This window comes from Amblyomma americanum, chromosome 2 (assembly GCF_052857255.1).
Source record: "Amblyomma americanum isolate KBUSLIRL-KWMA chromosome 2, ASM5285725v1, whole genome shotgun sequence".
In the NCBI taxonomy this organism is placed as follows: domain Eukaryota; kingdom Metazoa; phylum Arthropoda; class Arachnida; order Ixodida; family Ixodidae; genus Amblyomma; species Amblyomma americanum.
This window is the reverse complement of record NC_135498.1, coordinates 11,121,800-11,147,440: the sequence shown is the minus strand read 5'-3', so window position 1 is coordinate 11,147,440 and position 25,641 is coordinate 11,121,800. Positions and strand designations below refer to the sequence as shown.

Below are 25,641 nucleotides of genomic sequence, written 5' to 3'. Positions count from 1 at the left end.
GTTCCTCTCAAAGCCTTAGTGAGCGTTTGGACGACAACGAAGAGCAGCATAAAACCAAGAGCTAGCATTGAAAGTGTTGAAGCTGTGAGGCGCTCAGTGTTCGGGCTTTTTGGCTATAATTTTCGCCGAGTGTGAGCTACTTTTTTACGCGGATGGAGTCAGAGTGATTCACCTTACCAGCTGTGTATCATACCGCCACATGTCATTCTTACATCTCGTAGTCTTGATGATGAGTGTGAGGACGAAAATATGGCAAGAGGTGAAACGAAGTGCAGTAGGTTGGTTGCCAGTCAGGTACTCGATATTTGTTGAAATGAAATGTGTCTGTGTTCACTTTGGTTTTATCGCTAACTAGCTTTTGGGCGCGGACTTAGCCTGTGCAAACAGGTGCGCTAGCTTTGGCAGCATTGCCTGCTATGTAAGAAACTGAGTATAGTCATTTTCATTTTTCTTAGTCTGCCGCCTCCGTCCTTTTCCCTAGAAGTGGAGTCGGGGATTTCTCTGCCTTGGCAGGGGCAGGTGCAGAGAGGGAAATCCCCTAAACACCACCTGCCATAGCTGGCAGATGGAGGCTTCACCCGGACATAACGGCTTTTTTTGCTTGTGAGCCATCTAGTGCTAGCGCACTAAAATTCACATGTTTTAGTTTGCATAATAATTGCATAAGGATGCTCATGCTGTCTTTCACGAATGCTTGACATGCAGGATGATGCCATATGCGTGTCTCTCGACGGGCAAGCATGTGGGCATGATCGAGGTTGTGCGCAATGCCAAAACGGTCATGAACATCCAGAAGAAAGGAGGCCGCATGGCTGCCTTTCAGGTAGACTCTACACAGCTCCACAAGTGGATCAAGGAGAAGAATAAAGGAGACCGGTAAGTGCATGCAGCACCTGCTGGTGAGCTTCTGGTTTATTTTCATAAGTTCCTTCGGTTCTACCTTCCGAGTGAAGCCGACCCAAGTGACTCCCTTGTTGCATTCACTCTGGCTTAGAGGGACACTGAGGCCAAGCTGAAATTCTCCTGTATCAACTGTTTACCACGTTCGGATGACTGTCACTGAAAATTTAAATTTAACAAGCTAGAAAGGCCAAAAAAATGAGCTATATTGAGTATTGCTTTCATCGGCTGCTATTGCAAACAAACTGCAGTGACTTTGACTGCTTTCTGTGTGTGAATCTTTGAGGCTAGACCACGCTGCCTTCCACTTCCAGCCAGTGATCACAAAGTTCAGCATTTTTTCAATTTCGTCATCGCCATCATGAGTTTGAACTGAGTGGTGGAAAAAAATGTTGAATTTGTAACTACAAGTCTGTTAGCAGTAAATTTTTTTCTGCTGACAGACAAACATCAGCATAACCACACTAAGCTAAGAAATTGTATTTTACTGAGAGCAGTAATTGTATCTTGGCCTCAGTGACCTTTTGAAACAAGTGCACTCTTTCATTTTCTCTTTATGTTATCTGTACAGTGCACCTTACAGTGGGGTGCCACTGCACCCAGCGGTCAATTTACTGGCTCCTCTGGTTACTGTGCAGTGTTGCTTGCCTGACGTGATTGCCTTTGTTCCTTCAGGTACAAGCAGGCGATTGAGACCTTCACGTTGTCCTGTGCCGGATACTGTGTTGCCACTTTCATCCTGGGTATTGGGGACAGAAACCCAGACAACATCATGGTCAACGAAGAAGGCCAGGTGAGCTTGGGCTGTCTTCCAGGCTCAGAAATGTGTTGAGTAACTAACGTTTTAGTTTGCTTGTATATGTCTGCATATATCCCTGCTCTTTTTTTCTAATGGACGGAGTTTGCTCTGTCACGCACGTACCTAATGCAAGGGCCTTGCCATCCTTTGCTGTCTTACTGTGATAGCCTTGTGGGAAGACTTTCTGGGGTTCATGATGCATGCTGGCAGAGGCATCACTTCTGAGTTAGTTCGGCTGTTGTTTGCAGTGCTGATAACAGGGTCGGGCACAAGGGATGACTGAGTTGCCTGTGCGACACTTTTTGTAGTCACTCTTCCCATGACTAGTAATCAATAATTGCAGAAGTGTGCACCTGCTCATGTAGAAAAGACCTAAAATGTGGCTATGATGGGCACACTTACTAATGTTCGGCAGATTTTAAGCGCCGTAAATAGGAATAAAATAAATTACACTCATAACTAACAGTGCGCATTCTGCAGAAAGTGTAAAAGCCACTTTGAAAAGGCATCTCACGGTTTAGACACCTTTTGGTGATGGAGGTATGGGCTGATAGCCTTTTTTTTCCCATTGTTCCTTGTTTACTGCATAGATCTTCCACATTGACTTTGGACATTTCCTTGGTCACTTCAAGAAGAAATTTGGCATCAACCGTGAACGTGTGCCCTTCGTTCTGACAGAAGACTTCTTGCACGTCATTGCCAAAGGCCAAGAAAACCCGAGGAAGAGCAAAGAGTTTCAGAGGCAAGCCGCTGCTGTTTTCCTTTTCTTTGCACATTTTGCATAGTAGGCTGTAGTGTTTGCATTTTGAGACTGTTGCACAAATGCAGTTAATCCTTCATGTCTAGAATTTGGAAATGGACTTCCAGTCACGCGAAGTTCGAATTGAGGGGAGTTCGACTGAGCTCCTCGTAATATGTACATGTGATACTGATATGATTGAAGCATCACTTTGATTTAGCCAGGACTTCAAATTAAGTGAGCTCATATTAATGTGGTTCTACTGTACTTTATTAGCATGCAAGGATGGCTTCCATGGATGAGTGACATTTGACTGCTTCTCTCCACCCCTTTGGAGGGTCACATAAGCAACACAATTTTCTTGGCGACATTTTCACAGGCATTTTTCTTGGCACCCTTTGCTGCTACAAGCCTGACAACAGGCCGATAAATTGCAGTGGATACTTTTAGCACTAATTGCTTCTTTTCTCGCCATTCTTTTTGAATTCACAAAAAACTTGATGGAGCGACCATGCCCAGTGAAACCAGCTGGCTGCCTTTAATCCCTGGCCTGCTTCATTTACAAGTTGTAGATGGCAGTATTTGTGCAACATGACAATTACCACATCGTAATGCACAATACAAGGGCTAGGTTAAAATTTCAGAAACTTAGGTTTATTTTCTTTTTCATCTTTGCAGTTTTCAGGAGCTTTGTGGCAAGGCTTACCTGCTGCTCCACCGGCATGCCAACTTGCTGATCACCCTGTTCACCATGATGTTGTCTACAGGGATCCCCGAGCTGCAGTCTATTGATGACATTGGTTATTTGCGCAAGACATTGCAAGTAAGACCCCACTGAAGATGCCGTGTGGCAAAGGTGTACTGGATTAAATGGAGAGCAGCCTGTCATGGAATGCTAACATTATGTGTTAGAAGCATTCAGTCCACACTTCGGCTTCCATTTTTTTTTTTTTCGGGGTCTGCATTTTGTTGGATGTCTTCCGTTATCGCTGCAGAGGTTCTTGTTAAGGTCTCTGGAGGGCAGTCTGTTGCTGCTGTCATGTTCGTTGAATCACCTAGGGAATGGCACGAAGTACAGCCTTGTTCAAAAGTCTTCAGGCTGCATGATTTGCTTTTGCGTGTAGTGGAGCACGAATGGCACCTCTCAAGCTCTAAATCTTCACAGGGTGAGGAGGACCATCATTTTTCACATTTCAGGACTTCGTGGTTTTTAGTGATGCTGTAAGCGTTCCACTGTACGGGTTGCAAAAAGACCATGTGGCCTAAAAAAAAAGGTCGCACATGGACCTTTGTGGTAGAGTTGGCATCAGGCATGGCTTACTTGTTTTTACTTTTTTTTTGCACCACGGCATTCATGCATGCCAAAATTTTTTGTGGGGCAAGACGAAAACGTCATATAATTGAAGCCGCTTGAGCTATATCTCAAACACATGGACACTGATGCTAGCACAGTGTTCATGCTGGTTTCATCATAAAGAGTCTGGAGTTGTGGGGAAGTTGTATGCATCTTCAGTGCAAATATACACCTATAGGCTAAAGAAGAGGCTCATTCCCTGTAGGCTGGCCCGTATTTGGGCATCTTCTGATTGCGAGAGGTTTCGCTGCACTTGAGATCACTCACCGTGCACTTAGTGCAATTTTCAGGTTCTTTTTTTGTTGTTATTCATGAAGTCAAGCTGCACTTTCTTTCGTGCTCATAGAATTGAACTTCATCACACAAGTTTACTGCTGTCACAATAAAATTGGCAGTTTGCTATAATAGGCAGGGTTGTCAGTAACTAGGCACGTGAACTTGGCAAGTGACCTGTTTGGTGGGTGAATTTATGCCAAATCGGGAAAAGCACTTGGTCATAGTGATAGAAGTATGTTCGGCAGTCATTGGATTGTAAAGCTGGAGCACCCAGCATTCTGTTTAAACGTGCGATAGAACTTTTCACCCAGCCTTTGACCATAATTGTGATAATTTCTGAGCATCCTAGAATTCCGCAGGCATGATCATAATCTTTTGGAAACAGTTTTATTGAAACATAGTCTAACATTCAGCGGAACACCGTCCAGTCAGGTCGAAGCACTGTTTCACCCTGGAAGAGGAGACGAACGGTAGTGTACTGTTTTTGGATGTACTTGTCAAATGTGATGTGCATTGCTTGACCTTCAGCGTCTTCTGAAAAACAATGCACACGGGAAGATACCTAGGTTTTGATTCTGTTCACCCTTCGGCTCTCAAGCATTCAGTGGTTTCTTTGCTAGTCAACCATGCCAAAAACATCTGTTTTGACCTGGCAAGCCTTGGCAATGAAATGTAGCTGGTTAAAAGGGAATCTTGGAATGAAACGGTTACCTCAGAAATTTTGTCAGCAAAATGATGAAAAAAAGTCTAGCACATGTGAAAAGCAGGGCAACTGATACCAAGAAGATAAAACGCGCTGCGATTTCATATGTGCCTCAGATCACCGAAACCCTTTCTCAGATCTTCAGAAAACACGGAGTGCACATCGCACACGTGCCAACAAGTTCGGCTGCGAGCCGAAGTTGTCAATGTGAAGGACCCGCTACCATGTGCCAAGTTCCCCGATGTTGTTCCTCAATATTTCCTGGTGTTCCCCCGTGTTGTTTATAAAATCCCATGCAGCGACTGCCTCTCCCTCTATATTGGGAAAACTGGAAAGTTTCAGCGACACAGAAGGAATCACCAGGGCAATGTAAGAAACAACTGTGCATCAAAGAATGCGATTGCAGAACATGTGCAGTCCACTGGCCACGAGACAGGCTGGGATGAGGCGACAATCTTGGCAGCCGAAAGAACACTTCAGCAAGACTAAATTTGGAGTCCTTAATCATCCAGACGATGGCCAACACACTGAACAAGAATCGGGGCAAGCTTCATCGTATCCACGGGAGAAGATTACTAGGGATTCTGAAGCCTATATAGCCTTCCCTTTTTCAGAGACAGTCTTTTTGTGAACAAGGGTCCCGCATGGGACTCGAAACGTCATTTTCATTTTTGACTTGGTCAGTGACCCAGTCTTCATGTTAACAATGTTATTGAAACAGTACTCTGGTGTGCATTTCAAGGGCTTCGTACATTTGACTCATCGTCTCTGCTTTTTTGTTTTTTTTTCCCCTCAGGTTGAGAAGTCTGAGGAGCAAGCTCTGGAGTACTTCCAGAACCAGTTCTTTGAAGCCTACGGTGGTGCATGGACTACAAAAGTGGACTGGTTCTTCCACAGCGTGAAACACTTTTAAGCAGCAGTGACTGTTGTGCTACTGTGAAGCGACTAGTGCGTGGGACGTCCTCCCCATGACTGAAAGGAGGAAACACATGAAATTGAATCCCAGTGCTTTTATTGCATCTTGCTTCTGTGCACTTTTTTGTTTGTTATTTTTTGTTCACAGCTAGCAAAATAGCATGCATGGAGCTTGGTCTTCAGTGAGGAAAAATGATAAAATTCCTTTTTCCAGCCCTACTTCACTGTGTTTGGTATTGATTCTTTGATGAAAGATGAGCTGATGGAATGCTCACTGTTACACATGCTATATACAGCCATACTGGCAGGTTGGTGTCATTAAGACGACACATGTGCTGCCTAGCAATTAAGCGTTATAGTGGCATCGCAAATAGATTGTACACTTGGTCGGGCCCTATAACATCATTTGTCAAAGCTGTCATTTCTACCTGAGTTATCCATTCTTAGCGCCGGTGTAGTGCATGTAACAGACCATCTTGATAATCAGCCATTTGTATATCACTGTGCTCAGTTTATTTTTGTTTTTGCAGTGAACTGCAAATAAGGAATTTTATTTTTAAGAAAAACTGCTGGCATTTTGTCTTTAACAGCCCGGCAGAGCAGGATGGTCAAACTTAGAGAATTCAGCAATGCACAAAGGGTGTTTCACGGCTTGTTTAAAATTTATGTACTTTTACACACATTTCACATCATGATTCCTAACGTGAAAATAGTGGGAGAGTCACATAATTTAAAGACACAGCTTAAAACTAATAATCTTAACCAAGGCTTGTCTGTTCCTATCTGTCATCTGCAAGTCATGTGCTAGCAGAATTTGCTTGCCGACTTTGTGGCAATAAGTTCCGCTTCCTTGCAGTGAAAGTGTATTCAAGTAAAATACTATGTTGGGTTCACTTCAAGCCTCTTCAGTTCTCTACATGCAGGACACAGTTATGAACATGGTTAACTTCTAGTGTGTTAGGACTTGCTGCCGAAAAGCATTTCACGCTCTGTAATGCAATGCACTGAGAGCTGCAAAAGGGTGTAATGTTTAGCTAGTTGGTACATAGTGTGTTGGAAAATGAACAGCGCAGCAACGTCAAAAACGGGAGCAAGAAGGGTACAGGCACTGCACTGACTTGCAACTGAGGTTTTGAGAGAAACAATAGCAACTTTACAGTGCAGTGCCTTTTCTTGTTTTCTTTAGCTGGTTTGTTCCTTCACCTGCAGTCCTTTTTCCTATTCACTGCTTGGTAGCAGCTAAGAATCTCAACAGGGAATCGGCGCTGTGTGTCTGTCTTTTTTCTTGTCCTGTCCTTGTTGTGCTGCTCATTTCTTGATGTGCGGAGTAAATTTATTCAGAGTGAGACGGAGAAAATAAGATCAACCTCAAGGTAATGCACAGACTAGAAAAACCTCTCTTCCTCATCCCTTCCCTTCGAAGCTGCTGCTTTGACTCCAATGCTCTCCCTCTAGTATGTCGGGTAGCATGTTGGGCAGTACTGGACCAGGCCCTCATGCTCTACATGGAACACTTGCTGCGCTTTGCCAGTTATGTCGTCACGCTGTGTTCTTTCTAGCCATCCTTTCTGCCCATACAGTACTGAGTGCGTTTCCCTCTAGCTCTAGTGCTGGGGGCAGAAAAGAGGCCAACAGTAAAAATTAAAAAAAAAATATTTTTCAGTAACAGAACAAAGGCACCAGTGGGTGGCAGGGGTCTGGGGGCCGAAACAAGTGCTTTTGGATAGCTCACCGGCAAAAGTAGGGATGCCTCATGCATGTAGTGTAACATAGGCCCAGTTTCCTTGACATGAAGCACCCAACCACTTCAGTGCATTTGCCTTTTGTTTTTCGTGGTTTGGATGTCAAGCAACAGCTGCACTGCAAGTGCTTAGGTAGACCGAACAGAAACCTTCAGTTCACAGTTGGTTGACATGCTCTAGGTGTCAGTAGGCAAGCTCAAGGTGAACTAAACCTGTTGGCCAGCCATCACTTTCAAGCACAAGCCAAATGGAAGTTTAAGTGAACGTTCCATGCTCCCTATTTTTTTAGCTGTTTGCAAATTTTCATGAAATGTCATTGCTTTTAAAGCAAAGGCAGCTCTAGCATCACTGTTCTGGGGATGCCTTCAGGCATGTTCAGCACTGTGCGCAGCACAGACAGCAGATCTGTCTGCAGCATTGAGAAGGAGCATTTTTGTACTGGATATGCCACAATGCCCTAAACCAGCATCGGTATTTAGGAGGGAGATGCACCAACACGTTACAGCAGGTCAGGAGAAAATTGGCTACTTTGGAAGCTACCTTGGGAAAACTAATTACCAAGGCAACTTGGCAGTGTAATCCTATGAGACTTGAATGTGAAGATGCTGCCTTTTTCAAAAATTTAAAATTTCAGGAAATGCAAAAGCAACAAAGGACTTGATCAATATATCAGGACCCATTTCCTGCCCTTTAATCCTAAAACTATGCACCTCAACACTTAAACAATCATATTACTGCTGTCACACTGACCAACGCTATCTTTCAAGAGGTGAAACAGAACACAGTGCGTTCCAAGTGAACACACTAGAAAACGATTTGCCAGAGCTGGCTTGAAAACCAATATGGTTTATTTCGAGCAGGCATTTTTTTGTTTTCTTTTTCATTGTACAATGATGCAGTCACACATTTCCTTTGTATATTACAAAAATTACACAGCAGTGTACACACACCAGGTTTTAAGGCACTCGCTGATACAGTATGTACAGAGCGGTGTATTGCATTCAACGGTGGCACGCCACTTTTTTTTCGTCTTCTTTTCACTTTCCATGGGACATGCACTCAGAGTGAGACAGTCACAAGACAAACATGCCAGACAAGTGGTAGGAGGAGACACTGCCTATGAGGGACATTTGTCGGGAGTAGGGTTTCGTTTCGTACAAAGGAGTAGAGAGTACAGCGGTTTTCTCAGTGGCGAACACGACTGCGGTTCGAAGCAAAAACAAAACTAGAAAACAGATGCTGTTCAAGCAAAATGCGCTCTGCGAAAATGCACAGATGCATGTCCCCTTTGTCGGGCTAAAATGACTGCAGACAAAACGGTCGCTCTTGCTGTCATAATGAGCAGGCAACTTCTGCATCAAAATAAAAACTCGGAGAAAGGCAGCTTTCCTTTCTTCTCATGGGTGTATAAAAAGTTACAGCCTCCAAAACGAGTTAGGAAAAATTAAGCAATTAAACAAACAAAAACAAAAGCGTGGTGCTGGCATTTCTGCACTCTTGTCCATCTACTCACTAATAAAGAAGCTGTGAAATTGACTTTGGATTTCACTCACACCCATACAGTCTGCATCATCATGAAGAAAGAAAACGAAACTTTGTCTGCACATAGAGCACCATGCAAGAGGCATACGCATAAAAAGAAAAAAATAATGGTGCAATTCTTACTTCATACAGAGCAAAGAGAGACGCCACTGACTTATCAGGCTTAAACTTTTTTCTTTAGATTTTCCTTCAGGCAAAATACAGCAACACCCCTTAAGCAGTGTTGTGGACTCGCGCAACGAATCTGGGGCAGGAAAAGTATATGTGAAGCGCTGCCAACCTATCAGAGGAGAGCACATGGCGCCTAATTTAAGTATGAGCAGAAACAAAGCTGTGTAAAAAAACGAGACCATATGCAATCAAACTATAGCACCGCAAACTACAAGTTCAAGTATTGCATCTCAAATCAGTGGTAATGACAAGCATTTGTGACATAAAAATCAGCCTCAAAAGTGTTGAGGTGACTGCAGCATTGGCAAAATTAAAACTATTCATACTAAACCTTTTGAACTTGAGTGCTGATTACAGGCAACAGCAGAATGAGCAAGGATTAGAAAAGAAGCATGCCTTTAAACAATGCTCACTCGCAAGTCGTGCAGCCTAAAAAAAAAAAAAATGTAGTAGAAACGAGCAAAGCACAGGTGGAGGTGCTACCATCCTCACACTCCTCTCGCTTGTTCTTTTTTTTAATAAATAATTGAAAATGCCTCTTTGTATATACACATACTCTTATTTCACTTTTTTTCTTCTTTATATGGCAAACTGCGAGTGCCTGTGTCATACGAAGTCAAGCCACCTCTTACAGTCCTTCGATTCGGTCGATTTCACCTGCATTGAGCCGTGTGGGGTCTGCCTGCACTGTGAAGCCCAGCAGGGAGCTGTCCACTTTCTGCATCTTCTTCTTCTTCTTCTTGGAGCGCGCAGCGGTGAAGCCGTCGCTCTGGTTGGCAGCGGCTGTCCCCATTGCAGCAGAAGATGAGCTTGTGATTGGCACCGTGAACGCTTCGTCCGTCTTGAGAGAGGACCCCGCCTTCTGGAACTGTTCCCGCTTGTGCAGAAACTGGCGCACAAAGTCTGTTGTGTCCTGGCTGTTGCCAAAGAAATTATGCACATACTCTTGCACTTCTGCCGGAGACTCGACGTCCTTGAGTATGGCCACCACTGTGGGAATGTCCAAGTATGATTGGATGCCACCGAGCCGTTGCACGCACCACGCAGTCAGCTCATCGGTGGGAGCAGCCTTGGCATGCTCCTCGAACAACTTCATCACTTGCTCCTCGGCTTTCTTGCTCTGCTGGCTCTTTGAGCTGCGTCCGCCAGATGATGATGAAGCACCTCCCCCAAGTGATGGGAAGCTGGACCCAGGCTTTGCTGCTTGCTTGGGAGCTGTCTTTGTTGCAGCCGGTGCACTGGTCGCTGCCTCGTCCCAGAACCCTCTGGAGGGATCTTCATCCGGAACTAGGTCTAGGTACTGGAAGCTGTTGTTGAACGACTTCAAAAGGCTGTTTGTGCTACTTCCCCAGGCACCTGAAAGCTGCAGGATGCTGCTTTCCTGCTGCCTCAGTATCTGCTGCTGCTGTCGTTGCTGTTGCTGGGCTTTCTTCATCTTATCGGCTCGCTCAGCCTCCTCTTGCTGGATCTCTGACAAGGACTTCACAGCACCAGAGGGAGGAGCCTGGGCTCGTGATGCCCATGTGAGGGTCGCCTTTTGCTGCTGTTGTTGCTGTTGCTGCAACAAGGCCTGCTGCATAGCTTGCTGCTGCTTTCGCTGCTGTTGGAGCCGCTCGGCCGCCATGTTTCTCTCTTTCTCCTCCTGCACCCGCTGAATCTCAGCGAGCGAAAGAGCAGACGATGATGCTGGCTGGCTGGCTTTCCCACCCCAGACAGGCCCTTGTGGCTTCTCCGGCTTGGCCAACTCCACTTTCTGCTGCTTGGGAGGCTGCTTGAGCGCCATAAACTCATCCGCATCGATGACGGATATCTTGCTTGGGCTCTTCTTCACAGGTGGAGCTGTTGGGGCTGCAGCCACAAACGCTGCCTGTTTGGCTGCTTTCTCTTGCCGTTTCTTCTCTTCTGCCATTTTCCAAGCTTCCTCCGCTTTCCTCTCTTCTTCCTTTCGTTTTTCCACCTCCATTGCCCTTTTCCTCTCCTCTTCTATCCTCTGCTGCCGCATCAACTCTTCTTCCAGTTGTCGCTGTTCTTCCTCCTTCCGCTTCTGCTCTTCAAGCTTTCTCCTCTGCTCTTCATACTTTCTCTTCTGCTCTTCAAGCTTTCTTTTCTGTTCCTCAAGTTTTCTCTGCTGTTCTTCCTCTTCTTGCCTTTTGCGCATTTCTTCCTCTTCCCTCTTGCGCCTCTCTTCCTCCTCCTTTCGCAACGTCTCTGCTTCCTGCTGCCGCCTCTTCTGCTCTTCTTCTTCCTTACGCCGCTCTTCGAGGAGCCGTCGTTCCTCCAGCAACCGCCGCTCCTCCTCCAGTCGTGCCTGCTGCTTCTGCAACTCTTGTGCTCGTCGCTCTTCTTCCTCCTTGGCCCTCATCTGTTCAGCCAAGAGGGACTGCGAGGCCAGCTGCTGCTGTTGCCACAGGGCCTCGATAACGTTTCTGCTGGATGGTGGTGGCATAGCCAGGCCAGCAGACACTATGCTGGAGTCCGCATCCCAGACACTTGTTCCCCTCGACTCGGCTGTGGGAGTTGCAGAAGCTGTGGTCACCGGCTGAGGCGGCCAGCCTGCTTCGGTCTGAGGCTCTTTCATGAGCGATGGTGGCAGTCCAAACAAAGGGGTTGGTCCCATGGAGCTCAACAGGTTCATGATGGGTGTCTGGTCCCCAAAACCTGCAGGTCGGGACATGGAGTGGCTGGCCATGTAGTACTGCAAGCAGATGCGGTTCTGGTCCATTGGAGAGAGGCTAGCAAATGCTTCGTTTGTCTTCAGGCTGTTCTGTATCTGCTGCATGGCGGCTACTCTGTAGACTTCCTGTATGTAGTGTTGCTGAAGTGCATAATTCATTTGGCCAGGAGGCATGTTAGGCAGCCCTGGGTGGGGGAGGCCTCCAAGGCTCATACCGGAAGGCACGCCCAGTTCTGCACCACGTGGAACCTTAAGTGGTGGTGGCTGTTGGGTGGCAGAGAAAGGTATAACACCCCAGCATTTGATCAATGTTCCTAGTTTAGAAAACGCAGCATCACAGACCCTCTTGACCATCAATTCCAAGGTGAAATAGCCAGCCTGAAACCATTCTAGCATTTCAGCAGATGAGAAAGGGCCTTGAATGTCACCTTGAGGATCTTTATACAACCATTTGCACAAGTGCTCTGGCAGGTTCTGTTCCCCAGCTACCGACTGTGAGACAAATTTTTTTTCTTCTTCTGCGGTCCATTCTGCCATCATGTTTTCTGCTGCCTTTGCAAGGTGTGCAAAACTGTCATCCTTGGGTGAAGTGGAAACAACCTTGGATGCATCTTCTTCAGTGCTCTTTGTTTCCGATGGTGCTGCTGTGTGTAATGCTGGAGGGATTGGTTTGGGTGGACTTCTAGGCGGCGAGCTCTCGGTTTTTTGGGGCGGAGATGGCACAGGCACAGGGGCAGGCGGCGACTTGGGTTTCTCAGGCGGCGGTGGCGACGGTGGCTCGGTGGCTTGACTGACGCTAAGCTGTTCTTGCGGCTGCTTTTGTTCTCTCCTGGGAAGCGGTCGCGTTTCTGTCTGCTCCGGAGAACCGGGCAGCATGTCGCTGTCCCACGTTTCTTCCTCGCTGTCTTTAGTGTCAAGAAAAGCGCCCTTGGCGTCGAAGTATCCCACCTTTTCCGTGTCGCCGTGGTCCTGGATCCACTCGGGCAGCTGCTCGGCGTGACCACCGCCGCCGTGCTCCTCGAGCCAGTGGCGTCCGAGGTCCTTTTTGAGAGGTCCATTGGCGACCACGGCGGGCGACGGCTCGTCGTCGCCGTCGCCCTTGCTGTGATTCCGCCACGACTTCCACTTCTCGGCCTGGTGCGCCCGGCTGCTGCGCCAGTTGTCGTCGTCCTCGGCGTGGCCCCCCGACGAAGCGGCACGCCAGTTGTCGCTGGCTCTGGCGCTTGCCGCCGTGCCCGCAGCAGAGCCGCCGCCTCCACTGCCGGCCGGCGCGTTCTCCTTCCTGAAGGAGTCCCCATCGTAGCTGGTCCTGCCCGTAAACGGCCGGTCGGGTTTCTTGTCTCGCTCGTCCCAGCGCTGGTCTCGCTCGCTGAGGCTGTGGCTGCGCTCGAAGGGCCTCGGGCGAATGAAGGCGCCGAACTGGCCTTCGTCCTCGCCGATACCTCTCTGGTAGCCGCTGCCACGACCTCGGCCGCGACCCCGGTCGACGGAGCCTCCACGGGCGCCCCGACCGGGACCCGCACCAGGCACTGCGCCTTTGCCCACCGTTAGCCGAAGCACTGCGTCACTGTTCACAGATCGCGCCCAAACGCGCTGCTCTTCTTCCGTCATGGTGACCAGGGCCAGAGGCGGCTGCGTGTTCTCCACGGCCAGCTGCTGGAATTCCCGAAGCGAATCCGGCATGGGCACGTTTTGATCAAACATTGCCAGCATCTCTTCCCTGCCGTATCGGTAGTTTGCAAGCTTGTACTTTGTTACTCCGGTCGTTGGGGCCGGAGCCGCCACGCCGTTCGTTTGCGTCAGTGCGCGGATCCATTCGGGACCAAACTTCAGCGCCGTTTCTTCCATCTCAAAGTGCTCAGAGCTCGGGTTTCGCGCTGGGGAAGTAAATTTAAACCCTGACACGACAGCAAGGATCAAAATGGCCGACAACTTTAATACGGGACCAGAGAAACACAAGGTCTCGAAAAACACTTACCAATGTGCAGGTGGCGCTAGTAACAAGCAGCATTTTTCCATTTGGCTGCGGCGTTTAAATGCTGGCGTTTGAAACGCAGCTGACTCGTTTAGTCACAAAAAGAAGAATTACAAAATAAATACCGCTAACTTACTTTATATAGTGAGCTCTAAGAATGTGCCTTGTGCCCGACGTTCTTATCACCCGTAAGGTAGACATACGCGCGTTTTTTTTTTTTTTCTTAAGAGGTTTCGCTTTCTTCCTTCTCTGACTCCCTCCTCCAGCCCTTCCATCACAGCACTCACAGCGCAGTTGAGGATTTCTTACCATCATTGAGGTGCTTATATACTGCGTGTTTCCTTTTCTCAAACCAATTTTCTTTTTTTCTTTCTTTTTTTTTGCCCTCTAGATTGTGAAGTTGTTCGGAGGTAGTTGGGTAGAGTCGGAGGCAGCGGAAGCCTGCGTACCTCAGAAAATAAACCTTGTGCTGCGGTACTACGCCCGTAGTGTAGTGTGGTTTATTGGTTGCTTACGCATCGACAAGCAGTGATTCGACGCGTGCTTCCTTAAATGTGAGTGCTGTTTCCCACCTAAAAGAGCAAGTGCGGCGTGCTGCACGTGCTGCTGCCCTCTTTCCATGAAAATGGAGACGCGGTGGACTTTCGTCAACGGCACTCGCGATACTCACTGCAGCTGCAGAAGAAATTTACCAGCTGCACTTCCAGATTGAGTAAAGTTTCCACTTTTAGCTCCAGCTGGAACTGCTCTAGCTGCTGGAGGCACGAAACCGGGATGGAACCACAAAGTTATAGCAACGTCACTTTTTGTTTTTGTTTTGGTCCAACGTTAAATGAGTAGAGACACCAATTTTTTTTGCGTGCATATTTTTGTTTTGTAGTTATGCACTGGACAATAGTATGCATGAGTCACTACGTGCAATTTCCCTACGACAGCTGTACAATAATTGAATTTTTTGTTCTGGCTCCTCCCATCATCATCATCCCCCATCGTGACCCTCTTTTTTTCTGCTCTCCCCGTTCCCCAGTGCAGAGTAGCAGGCCAGGTATTTATTTTCCCGGCCAACAACTCTGCCTTTCCCGTCAATAAACCCTCTCTCTCTTGAATTTTTTGCTGTATAGTGTTGGTTTCAAACGCCGAACGACGGCTGTGGCGTCCAAGGCGCGTTCAGGTCACGTGAGGCATGCGAAAACTGCGATATAGTCGCTGCTTGTCAATCTTTTGTCATTCCAACTCTTGAGCAGGCGTGCGTAGGAAATGACATGAATTAAAACGAAGAAAGCAGCGACCATATACGGCAGTTTTTGTGTGTCTCACGTGGACGCGTCTTGCACGTCACACGGAGCCCTCCACAATACCTCCACTACGGCATCTCCTAACTTATGTGACAGCGCGAATAACATTAATAAAGAGACGATGACGGAGACAGAATGGAAAAGAGCGCTTTCTTCCAACTGTTTATTCTGCTGAAGATGGCACACGTATTGTCACCAAGAGCCGGTCTTGTATGTCGTCAGCGTTAACGGTGCCGGATGTCCACTCTTCCCCTTCTTTGAAAGCGACCACGTCGGCTGATGGAATGCGTATTCACACCGGAAGCGTCTCACGTATGCTTTCACACTGCTTCGTGGCTTAATTATTTCACGTCTTTTTTATTTCCACCACTGTCGCCGCGGATAGCAGGGAGCGAAAGAGAATTGCAAGCGTTTTTCACTACTCCGGCGTAGTACAGAAAGGCGTGGTCTTAAGGTGCATGCATATTAGAACGGGATTTATTGTGCGGCTAATCACTCCGTATTAAAGAAGCAATGATTAATTCGATGCTGCTCGTTATACAATACGGCTTGGTGCTGCTCACAATGGTGCACTAAAGAACACTAACGGGGACATTTCATTGACGCAACTTGCAACGCCGTCAAGAAGAACCGCTTTGAAAGTGCGAAATACTGGGGAGAAGATTAGTTAGTATACCAGATGTTTCAGGGAACCCCGCCACTAATTTTTAAAAATAGGATTTTAGAGATAAAAAGATATGGCTTTTAGCCGTTCGAATACCAGTGTTGGCGGACGCCAGAAAAGAGAATTATCATGCTAACCTGTAAGCCGATGAAGCAAATTCTAATAGTTAATTAACTTTTTAACACAGATATAGGCACCAGCACGAACAGGAATTTGTAGCTGACCATTAGTGTTAGCCATATCTGTTTTTAGAATACCGAAGCGTGGTTGGTCTCGACGATGTGGCTCAAAAAAAGTTTGGTCATTTCTCCAGCAATTAGAAAATCGCGCGCCGGCTGTGTGCGTACAGTGACATCCATGAAATCGTGCAGCGCGGGGGCATCCGGAAGAAACGTGGCCTTCGAGTACCATGCAAGCCTTTCACCACCTATTTCCAAAGACCGGCCACCGAAAGAAAGAGCATTGTACACAAAAATTGAGGGGACACTTAAGCCACGCCTTAAAGGGTCACAGAAAGGAGCGTTTGAACTTGGCTTTAAAATGATTGCAGAATGTAGAGTACAGGCTACCGAGCGTCCATGCCGCGTACGAGACCTCAAAAGCGAGAGGGAAATTTACAATACATTTTTAAAAATACCCGCTCGCGGCGACGCGCGGTGCCGGGCTTTCGCGCGAAACCTGGCATGCGACGTCGCGTGGTGCAAGTGACGTCAGCAGCCGGGGGTTATCATTGGTTCACAGCGCCAAATTCTTTCAGACGTCACGCAGTGGGCGAGGCCGGCGGAGTAGTAAGTGGTTGTATTAAAATAATAGTAAAAAGAAAGGAAAAGATTTTTGCTAGCCCCGGCATCTGCCATCGATACTGAAGCACCTGAGCTGGGGCAGCGGAGATAAAGGAAAGCAGGCGCAGAATCGGTGCCGGCGGAGGAGCGCCGCCGTATTGGCGTGCGAGAGGAGAGGGAAAGGCGCGAAGACGCGGAAGTTCGAATTTTGTCTGCATATAACTCAGCTTCCACAGAACGCAGTAAAAAAGATTCTTGCTGGAGGATATTTGTGAAGCGGCGTCCTTTAGCATCCCAGACATATCGCAACTTTATTGAGAGCCCCTTTTTGGGGCCCTTTAAGGGTATGACGCGATAGGTTTAATGCCCGTATATGCGAAATAGGTCATTCTCGACTTTATATTCGTAAGCACCTGGGAGCCCTCCTACAACTCCTGGCGCAGTGTGGCAGAGGTTAAGCGATGCACCACTGTCCTGCGCTGGCAGGTGGTGCAACCGCGGTGCGGCTGGTGCGACCCAGTTTGCTCCTCCCGAGCAACCTCTCGCGACCAATCATTAATTTAACTGGCACCTGCCACGGTTGCCTGGTGTTAATTGTAACTCTTTAGATATCATAGAATCACATGATACCGAAAGTGCACGCGTCCTTTTTTATGCAGCATTTTGCACGACCTAACACAGCTGATTACTGTTCCTGCACGTATCACGGAAACAACTGCGGTGATACTTGATCTTATATTTCTTAGAACCTTTTATGAAGATTGCAATGTGTCTACTACAGACGGCTTTGCTGATCACAAGTAAATCCATATAACTTTAAACAGACACGGTATCAAAAAGCCGCCATCTGTGAAAGCTTTGCATGTTATTTCGGCTGCAGATTATGAATGGATGCTGGACGTGTTGCATTTTATTTTTCCTAAGTTCAAACATGGAGGAGGCGGTTTGTACCTTTGGCACATGTTCAACACGAGAATGGTCACAGAATGCTTGAACAGATTTGTCCCCGTCCGGCGTTTAGGCATCACAAATCCTTGAATCAATCGTGATAGCATCCACTTAAAATGACGTTTAGCACGGAAGCGAAAGTTAAACGGAGTTAAGAAAAATTTCCGGGTGTTGTGTACATAATTCCCTGCGCCAAGTGAGACTATGTTTACATCGGCGAGAGCGGGAATATTGAGAGGCGTCTGAAAGAACATATTGATATGCTTGGGGAGCGGGACCGAGGTCTTCGCCGCAAGAGGATGAAGTGGGCAAACTACGGAGGGAATCCTTCAGGAGAATTAGCAAGCTTGGAGGTTTATTTCACATATTTAAAACATAAACAGGGAGACCAAAAGTCGAAATGAAGTGCTCTGAAACACGCCAGATTGCGGCTTAAATAGTTTGTATTCCCCAGTCACCTAGCCAGGGAATCCAATAGCTGGTCGAGCGTCCAATGGGCCTTTAGCCTCACCACGTGACCGCGCACACCACGCAGAAACACACACAGGCAAGAAGGAACCCTGTCGCCTTGCGGTCGTGGACTGCGGTTTCCCGCGGGCCGACCAGGTCCAAAAGGTCGTTGGCTCCGGCGATCCCTTCCGTGGGAAACACGAGTTCTGGCGGTTTACGCCGGTGAACTCTTCAGGAGGGAAGGACAAATTAGCCGTGTCCACCCCCGGTTTGTCGGGCCGCTCAGGTGCAAGCGGGCGGTGGGCTGGCGCTTCTGCCGACGCCGCTCGGGGTCTCCTCCGCCGGTACACGGGAGAGCACAGTGCGGGAGAAGCGCCGCATTCCACGTCACAGGCGAAAGGGATTAAATGTCTTTGTTCACGGCGTCGCCGTCGCTAGAAGCCCCCCACGCCAACGTTTCTTGTGTCTTCTGCGAACCACAGCGCCTTTGGTCAAGGTAGCTCGATGGCGCCTGCCTGGCTCGTCTGTTGCCGCTGTTTGGGCCTCCGATCACAACAGCCCATCCGCCGCCAACAAGACTCCACGAAGTGGTTGCAGCTGGTCGGTGCACCACGAATTGGCGTCAGAGTCACAGTCGGCCTCGTAGTAAAGTCAGCCCACTTTACCTCCACAGCTGGCAATGGTCCTCAACGGAGCATTAGCAATGAGCTCAGCCCCCACCTCCGGCAAGGCAGTACGCGGCCAGCCCCAGAACACTGCCAGGTCTTTAATACTGAGCAACACGGCTGAAAATTTTGGGTGACTTAACTCTCATAGCACACGCCCGGAAGCCTACTGAACCAAAACTAGTTTCTCTTTTTCTTTTTCCTTTAGCAAAAGACATGCGTCTGAAGTTTGGTAAGAACTCCTTCTTTAAAGCAATGAGGTACGTACGCAGAAAAAAAAGAAAGGAAGGGGAGCTTTTCTTGAGCATAAGGGCATTTTACGCCAGATTATAAAGGAAAGCTATGACTGAGACCGTCGGCATTCCCGGTTTCCCGCCCCTTCCGGTGGCGGATCTCAAAGTTGTGTTCTTGAAGTGCTAGGCTACAGCGCAAAAGTCTCCCATTCTTTGGTGACATATTTTTAAGCCACGTTAACGGGCAGTGATCAGTTTCTATAGTGAACCTTGAACCTGCCAAGTAGCGCCTAGTCTCTGGGTGGCCAGACCAAACAGGCACATTCTTTCTCGGACGCGCCGTAAACCTGCTCTTTTGTGGTCAACTTTCGGCTCACAAAAAAAAAAAAACGGATGCTCGGCTCCGAGCTCGTCGTGCTGGCTTAACACTGCTCCCATGCCTCTGTCGCTAGCATCGCACTGAAGGATGAAGGGACGGTCATACGCGGGGGCTCTCAGCACAGGTTGCTGAGAGCCTTTAAGGCCCTGAAAGAGCTCTCCTTAGCATCGTCCCAAACCACCCGAACTGGCTCTGCCTTTCTTAGACTGTCCGTCAGCGGACTAGGGATTTCCGAGTAGTCGGGGGTATAGTTCTGATAATAACCGGTGAGACCTAGGAATGCTCGTATATCGGTCTTAGTCACAGGTCGGCGGTACTCCTGGATTGCTTGCACCTTTGCTTCCAGCGGCCTTCGGACTCCCCCTCCGATAGCATGCCCTAAGTATTCTACCTCAGCGTTCTCAATCTGGCACTTCTCCGCCCTGACCGTGAGGCCGGATTTCTTCACCCTGGTCAATAGTTCCCGCAAATGACTCAAATAATCATCTCAGCTGTGCGAGAAAACCGTTATGTCGTCGAGGTAAGGAAGCGCAAAGTCTTCCCCTGAGGACATGATCCATTAACCGGGAAAAGCAAAAGGGGGCGTTTTTTAGCCCAAAGCTCGTTGCAAGTGGTCGGAAGGTACCCATGGGCGAAGTAAACGCCGCGTAACGGCTCGCTCTCTCTATCAGGGGCACTTGCCAGTATCCCCGAGTTAAGTAAAGGGTTGACACATAGGCGGCCCGGCCAACAGTCTCTGCTCTTTCCTCCAATTAAATTAGGAATTGGGTACAGCTGGTAGCGTGTTATAGCGCTTAGCCGGCGGTAATCAATGCAAGGTCTCGGATCCTTGCCAGGTACCTGCACTAGCAGCATTTCAGAAGCTAAAATTTCCTGCTGCTGCGGAGAGACTCGATATGGCCTAGAGCGAATGGCTTGGTCTGATGTTAGTTCAATGTCGTGTTCCATTAAATGAATTCTCCCTGGCTGGTCCAAAAAAAAAAAACTGCCTGGAACTCGCACAGTAGTCTCTCCAGGTCTTCTCGTTTTTCTGCGCTCACGCACTCCTCTGCACGAGTCGTATCGAGCAGGTTTTTGAAGGGGCGTGATGCGGTCTCGCCCCCGGAGACACAAATTCTGTCTTCACTTCTGGTACATTTAGTGCAACGTGGACAATGGCTTCGCGTTCCCTGTAAGGTTTCATGAGATTCGAGTGATAAACCCTCGTTTCCTTTCTCCGGCCTGTCATCTTAACCACATAGTTAACGTCGGATAACTTTTCAACTACTTCGGCAGGCCCTTCCCACTGAACAGCGAGCTTGTTTGTCCGTGAAGCAGCTAAAATCAACACTTTGTCACCTACAGCAACCGTGCGTTGGCTCGCATTGCGGTCATAGCACCGCTTTGCTATTTGCTGCGCTGACTTTTCATTCGCTACCATCTCCTGGCACGAGTGAATCCGATCAAGCAAGCTCAGCACATACTCCACTATGGTAGGAGCGTCGCGGGTTCCCCCCCCAGGCATCTCGTTACATCCGAAGGGGAGATCTCAGCGATCGCCCGTACACCAGCTCCGCCGGACTGAAGCCCGTGACCTCCTGCGGCGCCGAGCGGAGAGTGAGCATGGTTGCTGGTAGGCAAGCTTCCTGCAGTCCTTATGATGCTCATAGCACATAGCTCTTACCACGCGCTTCAAAACCGAATGCCATGCTTCGACGCTGTTGCTTTGAGGGTGTGTGACCGAGCTATGAATTATGCGTATCCCGCATTTTTCCAGGAAGGTAGTAGTCACTGCGCTCGTGAAGACGCTTCCCTGATCGCTTTGTAACTCAACCGGAAAGCCAAAGCGGGAAAATCGACAATAATTATAACCCGTCTACAATACCCACAGAGTTCACTTCCTTGAGCGGCACTGCCTCGGGGAACTTGGTCGCCAGACAGATCATAGTTAGTATGTAGCGGTAGCCCGACTGAGTCACCGGTAGCGGACCGATTATGTCCACCACCAAACGACGGAAGGGTTCGCTAATCACGGGCACTATAGCTTCATCGGAGCCTTCCTTAAATCCCCTGGCTTTCCGACACGCTGACAGGTGTCGCAGGACTTTACAAACCGCTCGACATCCCTGAAGCAGCCAGGCCAATGAAACTCCTGTAGAAGCCTAGCTTTCGTTTCCTTCACTCCAAGGTGGCAAAAACCAACCCCCATCGTGGCACAAGTGCCTGTGCGGTATTTCTCCGGCACTGCGAGCTGATCAAACTGGACCCCCTTTGAGTCCTTGTGCTGTCGGTACAACACACCGGAACGGTTACGGATAGTGATTTTTTTCTTTGCTCCACTTTCTTCACCTGTCTGGCTGGATAAATCTCGAAGTGTAACGTCCGCCGCCTGCACGGCTGCAATCATGTCTCTATCGACTTTTGCTAGATCTAAAAAAGGTTCCAAGCGTGGTTGCACGACATCTGACTTGACCCCCCCCCCCCCCCCCCCCCCCAAGGCCCCACTGCGCCTCAAACGTTCATGTCCCGGAGACTCATGACGCTGGCAGCCCGGCCTGTGGCGATGGCTTGCTTGGCCGGGTCCTCGGGGCGCAGTAGGGTCTCCCAAGCCTCCCAAGTGGTAAGGTGCTCCAGGCCCCGCGGGGGAGGATCCGCAGGGCAGAGGAAAATGATATGATCGAGAGTGGCTTTGGGGTGGTGGCAGAGGGTACAAGATCGACGGGTATGTGTGGACATGGTGATAGCGCGAGCGTATACAAAGGGAGGGTAAGGTGCGTGTTTGGAGCCGGATGGGGCGGGGGTTGAGCCGACGCTCGGCTTTGCACGCCTGCGCCAGTTCACTAAATGAATACATGCGCTCCCGTGAGAACCCTAGATCGGAGGCCGCCGGTGTCCGGTTGAGAGAACCTCCCGGAGAACCTCCCAGTGCCCGGTTGAGGCAGCCTCGTTTCCGGGATTGCCGGAGTGGGCAGGCACCCATATGAGCTCCATGTGGCGGGGCGGGTGTGCGGCGAGGGAGTTTAGTATGCGAAATGCAGGGACGTGAACTCGCCCGCGAGCAAAATTTAGCATGGAAGTTTTAGAGTCCGATAGTATATACCGGGCCTCCGTGCGCGTGATGGCTAGGGCAATGGCGGCCTCTTCAGCCTCCGCACCCTTTGCTACGCGCCTGGCATGCAACTCTCCGGCAAGCTCTGCTGCACGTTACAGGGTTTTATTTCCCGGCCTGTCCTGCACCCACACGCGCATTTCTTCCCCAAAGAGCCATAAAATTGTTCCAGGCAGATCATCTCTGTTGCTTTGCCATGAGTTCCGAAAGCCTGTTGGTTAGGCTGTTTTCCGGTTTCCCTGAAGCGGCGCCGAAAGGCCTCTGCGGACAGGCGATACTTTTTTAGGAGTGCTGCCTTTATTTTGGCATAGTCTGCCGCCTCTTCTTTTGTCAGGCGAGCGAGTACTTGGGTCGCCTCACATGGAAGAATGGTCAGAAGTTTTTGCGGCCAAGACTTGGTCGGTAACTCGCAACTTTCCCATGCCCGCTCAAAGTTCACGAGAAAAAGCCCTATGTCCTCTCCAAGTGTGTACGGTTGCGAGAGGTCCTTTATTGTTACTCTTGATGCTGCCTGGCTTGTCACTGTGTTTGGAATCTCTAGCCTAGTGTGTTCTGTCTGTGCAGCTTGAGCTATCTGTAGATCGATTAGTTTTTCTCGATCTCCCTAGAAAGAAGTCCCACAAAGAAATGAAGTTAAATTGCCACTCCGTGGTGTATTGTATGAAAACCGTATATATAGACGCTTCAGGAGCCACATCTGTATCACAGGGCCTGCGAGTTGGTTCACGATGAAGGTGATTTATTCACGCCTCCTGTTCGTCTTGGCACTCTGTGCTGGGACCCTCCTGGTGAGAGGACAAGGCAGCTCTCAGGCACCTTGGAGACCAGATGTTGATTTTGGTTTCCAATATCCCTTCTAGCCTCCATATCCCAATTGGCCTGAACACCCTTCTTACCAGGGTGTAGAAGAGCCTTGTGTATAGCAACTGCACAGCTACCATAGTCCTCCATAAAGTCAGCAATAAAATCCCAACGAGGAAGGGCGTCAGGCAAGGAGACACGATCTCGCCAATGCTATTCACCGCCTGTTTACAAGAGGTGTTCCGAGGTCTGAATTGGGAACAGTTGGGAATAAAAGTAAATGGCGAATGCCTAAATAATCTGCGATTCGCTGATGACATTGCCTTGCTGAGTCACTAAGGAGGTGAACTGCAAATCATGATCAATGAGTTCGACAGGCAGAGCAGAACGCTGGGTCTCAAAATTAGCATGCAGAAAACGAAAGTAATGTTCAACAGCCTAGCAAGGGAACAGCAGTTCACAATTGGCAGCGAGGGACTGGAAGTGTTAAAGGAATACGTTTTAGGGCAGGTAGTGACAGCTGATCCGGATCGTGAGAGGAAAGTAACTAGAAGGATAAGAATGGGGTGGAGCGCATATAGCAGGTTCTCTCAGACCATGAATGGCAGTTTACCAATATCCCCCAAGAGAAAAGTGTACAACAGCTGTATCTTACCGGTACTCACCTACGGGGCAGAAACGGGGATGCTAACAAAAAGGGTTCAGCTTAAGTTAAGGACAACGCAGCGAGCCATGGAAAGGGAAATGATAGGTGTAACGTTAAGAGACCGGAAGCGGGCAGAGTGGGTGAGGGAACAAACGCGGGTTAATGACATCCTAGTCGAAGTCAAGAGGAAGAAATGGGCTTGGGCAGGGCATGTAATGCGAAGGCAAGATAACCGCTGGTCCTTAAGTGTAACGGAATGGATTCCAAGACAAAGTAATCGTAGCAGGGGGCGGCAGAAGGTTAGGTGGGCGGATGAGATTAAGACGTTTGCAGGCAAATGGTGGATGCAGCTGGCAAAGGAAAGGGTTAATTGGAGAGACATGGGAGAGGCCTTTGCCCAGCAGTGGGTGTAGTCAGGCTATTGATGATGATGATGATGATGACCCTTCTTACCCTCCTAGACCACGTAAGTTGGCTATTTTTATCTGCGCTGATTTTTAGTTTGTCTGTAAATATTGGGACTAGTACCCACCGTTCGATATCGTTCAATGGCGAACGCTTTTCGAATTGTAGCAACCCGCACAAAAGAACAGAAAGCTGCTAAGGTTAACAAATGCTGCGGCAACAGTCTTCATAAGGGGATTGTCGGAGGACCTAAAACTATTTCTCTGAGTTGCCTGCGAAAGCAGCTCTAAACTCTGAATTCTCTCAAAATCTTGGTGTGGGCTAGTCGGTGGTTCTTCTTCTTCTTCTTCTTCTCCTCGGTGGTTCATTTTCTTCTTGTTTGTGTCTTCTTCTTCTGTCCGTGTTTTCTGCGCTGCACTACTCTTAACCTGAATTCTCGTACAGGCATTGTATGAAGGAGTACTGACCGTTACTCATCTGTCGACTTTAAACGCGACAGCGTTAAAGACCTCGTTGCCCATAAAATCCGGTGTCGGCGCTGTGGGCGTCGACGTTGTGAGCGAAAAATCACTGGCATGACTCTGGCAGGTGGTGCCCAGAGAGTAAGGTGGGCCATCTAGGCGACGCGACCTTGCGGCGTCATCACAACCTCCACATCGAATAGTGAAAAACTGCCCACCATGGCAGGTGGCAGTTAAATTAATGATTGGTCGCCCGAAACGATCAACCTAGGCCGCACAAGGCCCACCGCTTGGAGCACCTGCCATGGCTGGGCAGTGCCGCATCGGTCAACCGCTGCATCAATGCGCCAGGAGGGGTACGAGGACTCCCAGAGAGCTACGATTGTAAAGTAGAGAATGACCTTCTGCTTGTGTGGAAATTAATCCATTACGCTATCGCGTCATACCCTTAAGGCGAGGCTTAAGTGTTCCCTCCAATTTTTGCTTGCCAGTTGGCGTTTTGAATGTGAGCCTGCAAACGAGAGAAGAATATCTGATGAGCAGACGAGACGAAATATTTTCAAGAAGGACTTAACACAAGCTTCTATCACTGACTTGACTGACCACAACAAGTTCCCACGGACCATCAGCTGACCAGTCCGAAATAATTCGCTTCGCCTTAGCTATGTGGTGCCCTGTCTTTGGTTTATGGAAGAAACTACTGCACTGTAAAACATTAATAGCAATTTATCGCAGATTTGATGGTCAAATGAGTGTTTTTAGGAAGGTACGTCTATTGTTTTTTGGAAGACGATTAGTTTATGATTTATGGAGGTACAACGTCCCAAAACGGCTCAGGATGCGAGAGACGCGGCAACGATGAACTCCGGAAATTTCGACCACCTTTAACGTGCACTGACATCGCACAGTACACGGGCCTCTAGAATTGCGCCTCCATCTAAATTCGACCGGCGCGGCCGGGATCGCACCCACGTCTTTCTGGGCAAGCAGCAGAGCTCCATAACCACTGAGCCACCGTGGCAGCAGAAAACGAT

The 25,641-nt window shown here is 48.7% G+C and overlaps 2 protein-coding genes across 2 annotated transcripts in view; one reads left to right on the top strand and one right to left on the bottom strand.

The window, feature by feature from the left end:
* The window catches only part of LOC144120565 (phosphatidylinositol 4,5-bisphosphate 3-kinase catalytic subunit alpha isoform-like), a 43,358-nt gene extending 37,453 nt beyond the window's left edge, over positions 1-5,905 (top strand). The window contains exons 15-19 of the mRNA XM_077653103.1: positions 706-876; positions 1,576-1,693; positions 2,290-2,441; positions 3,117-3,261; positions 5,568-5,905. Of these exons, the coding sequence (XP_077509229.1) occupies positions 706-876; positions 1,576-1,693; positions 2,290-2,441; positions 3,117-3,261; positions 5,568-5,684 (703 nt within the window). The 3' untranslated portion in view covers positions 5,685-5,905. The remainder of the gene's footprint in view (positions 1-705; positions 877-1,575; positions 1,694-2,289; positions 2,442-3,116; positions 3,262-5,567) is intronic.
* A 2,349-nt stretch (positions 5,906-8,254) lies between these two features.
* Positions 8,255-13,750, bottom strand: LOC144120564 (uncharacterized). Its single transcript, XM_077653102.1, has one exon. It carries the CDS (start codon positions 13,661-13,663, stop codon positions 9,770-9,772), a length of 3,894 nt encoding a protein of 1,297 aa, XP_077509228.1. The 5' UTR covers positions 13,664-13,750; the 3' UTR covers positions 8,255-9,769.
* Between the last annotated feature and the right edge of the window lie 11,891 nt (positions 13,751-25,641).

Bases quoted from the DNA above. Each gene is read 5' to 3' on its own strand.
- LOC144120564 (XM_077653102.1), bottom strand. From the start codon at position 13,663: ATGGAAGAAACGGCGCTGAAGTTTGGTCCCGAATGGATCCGCGCACTG.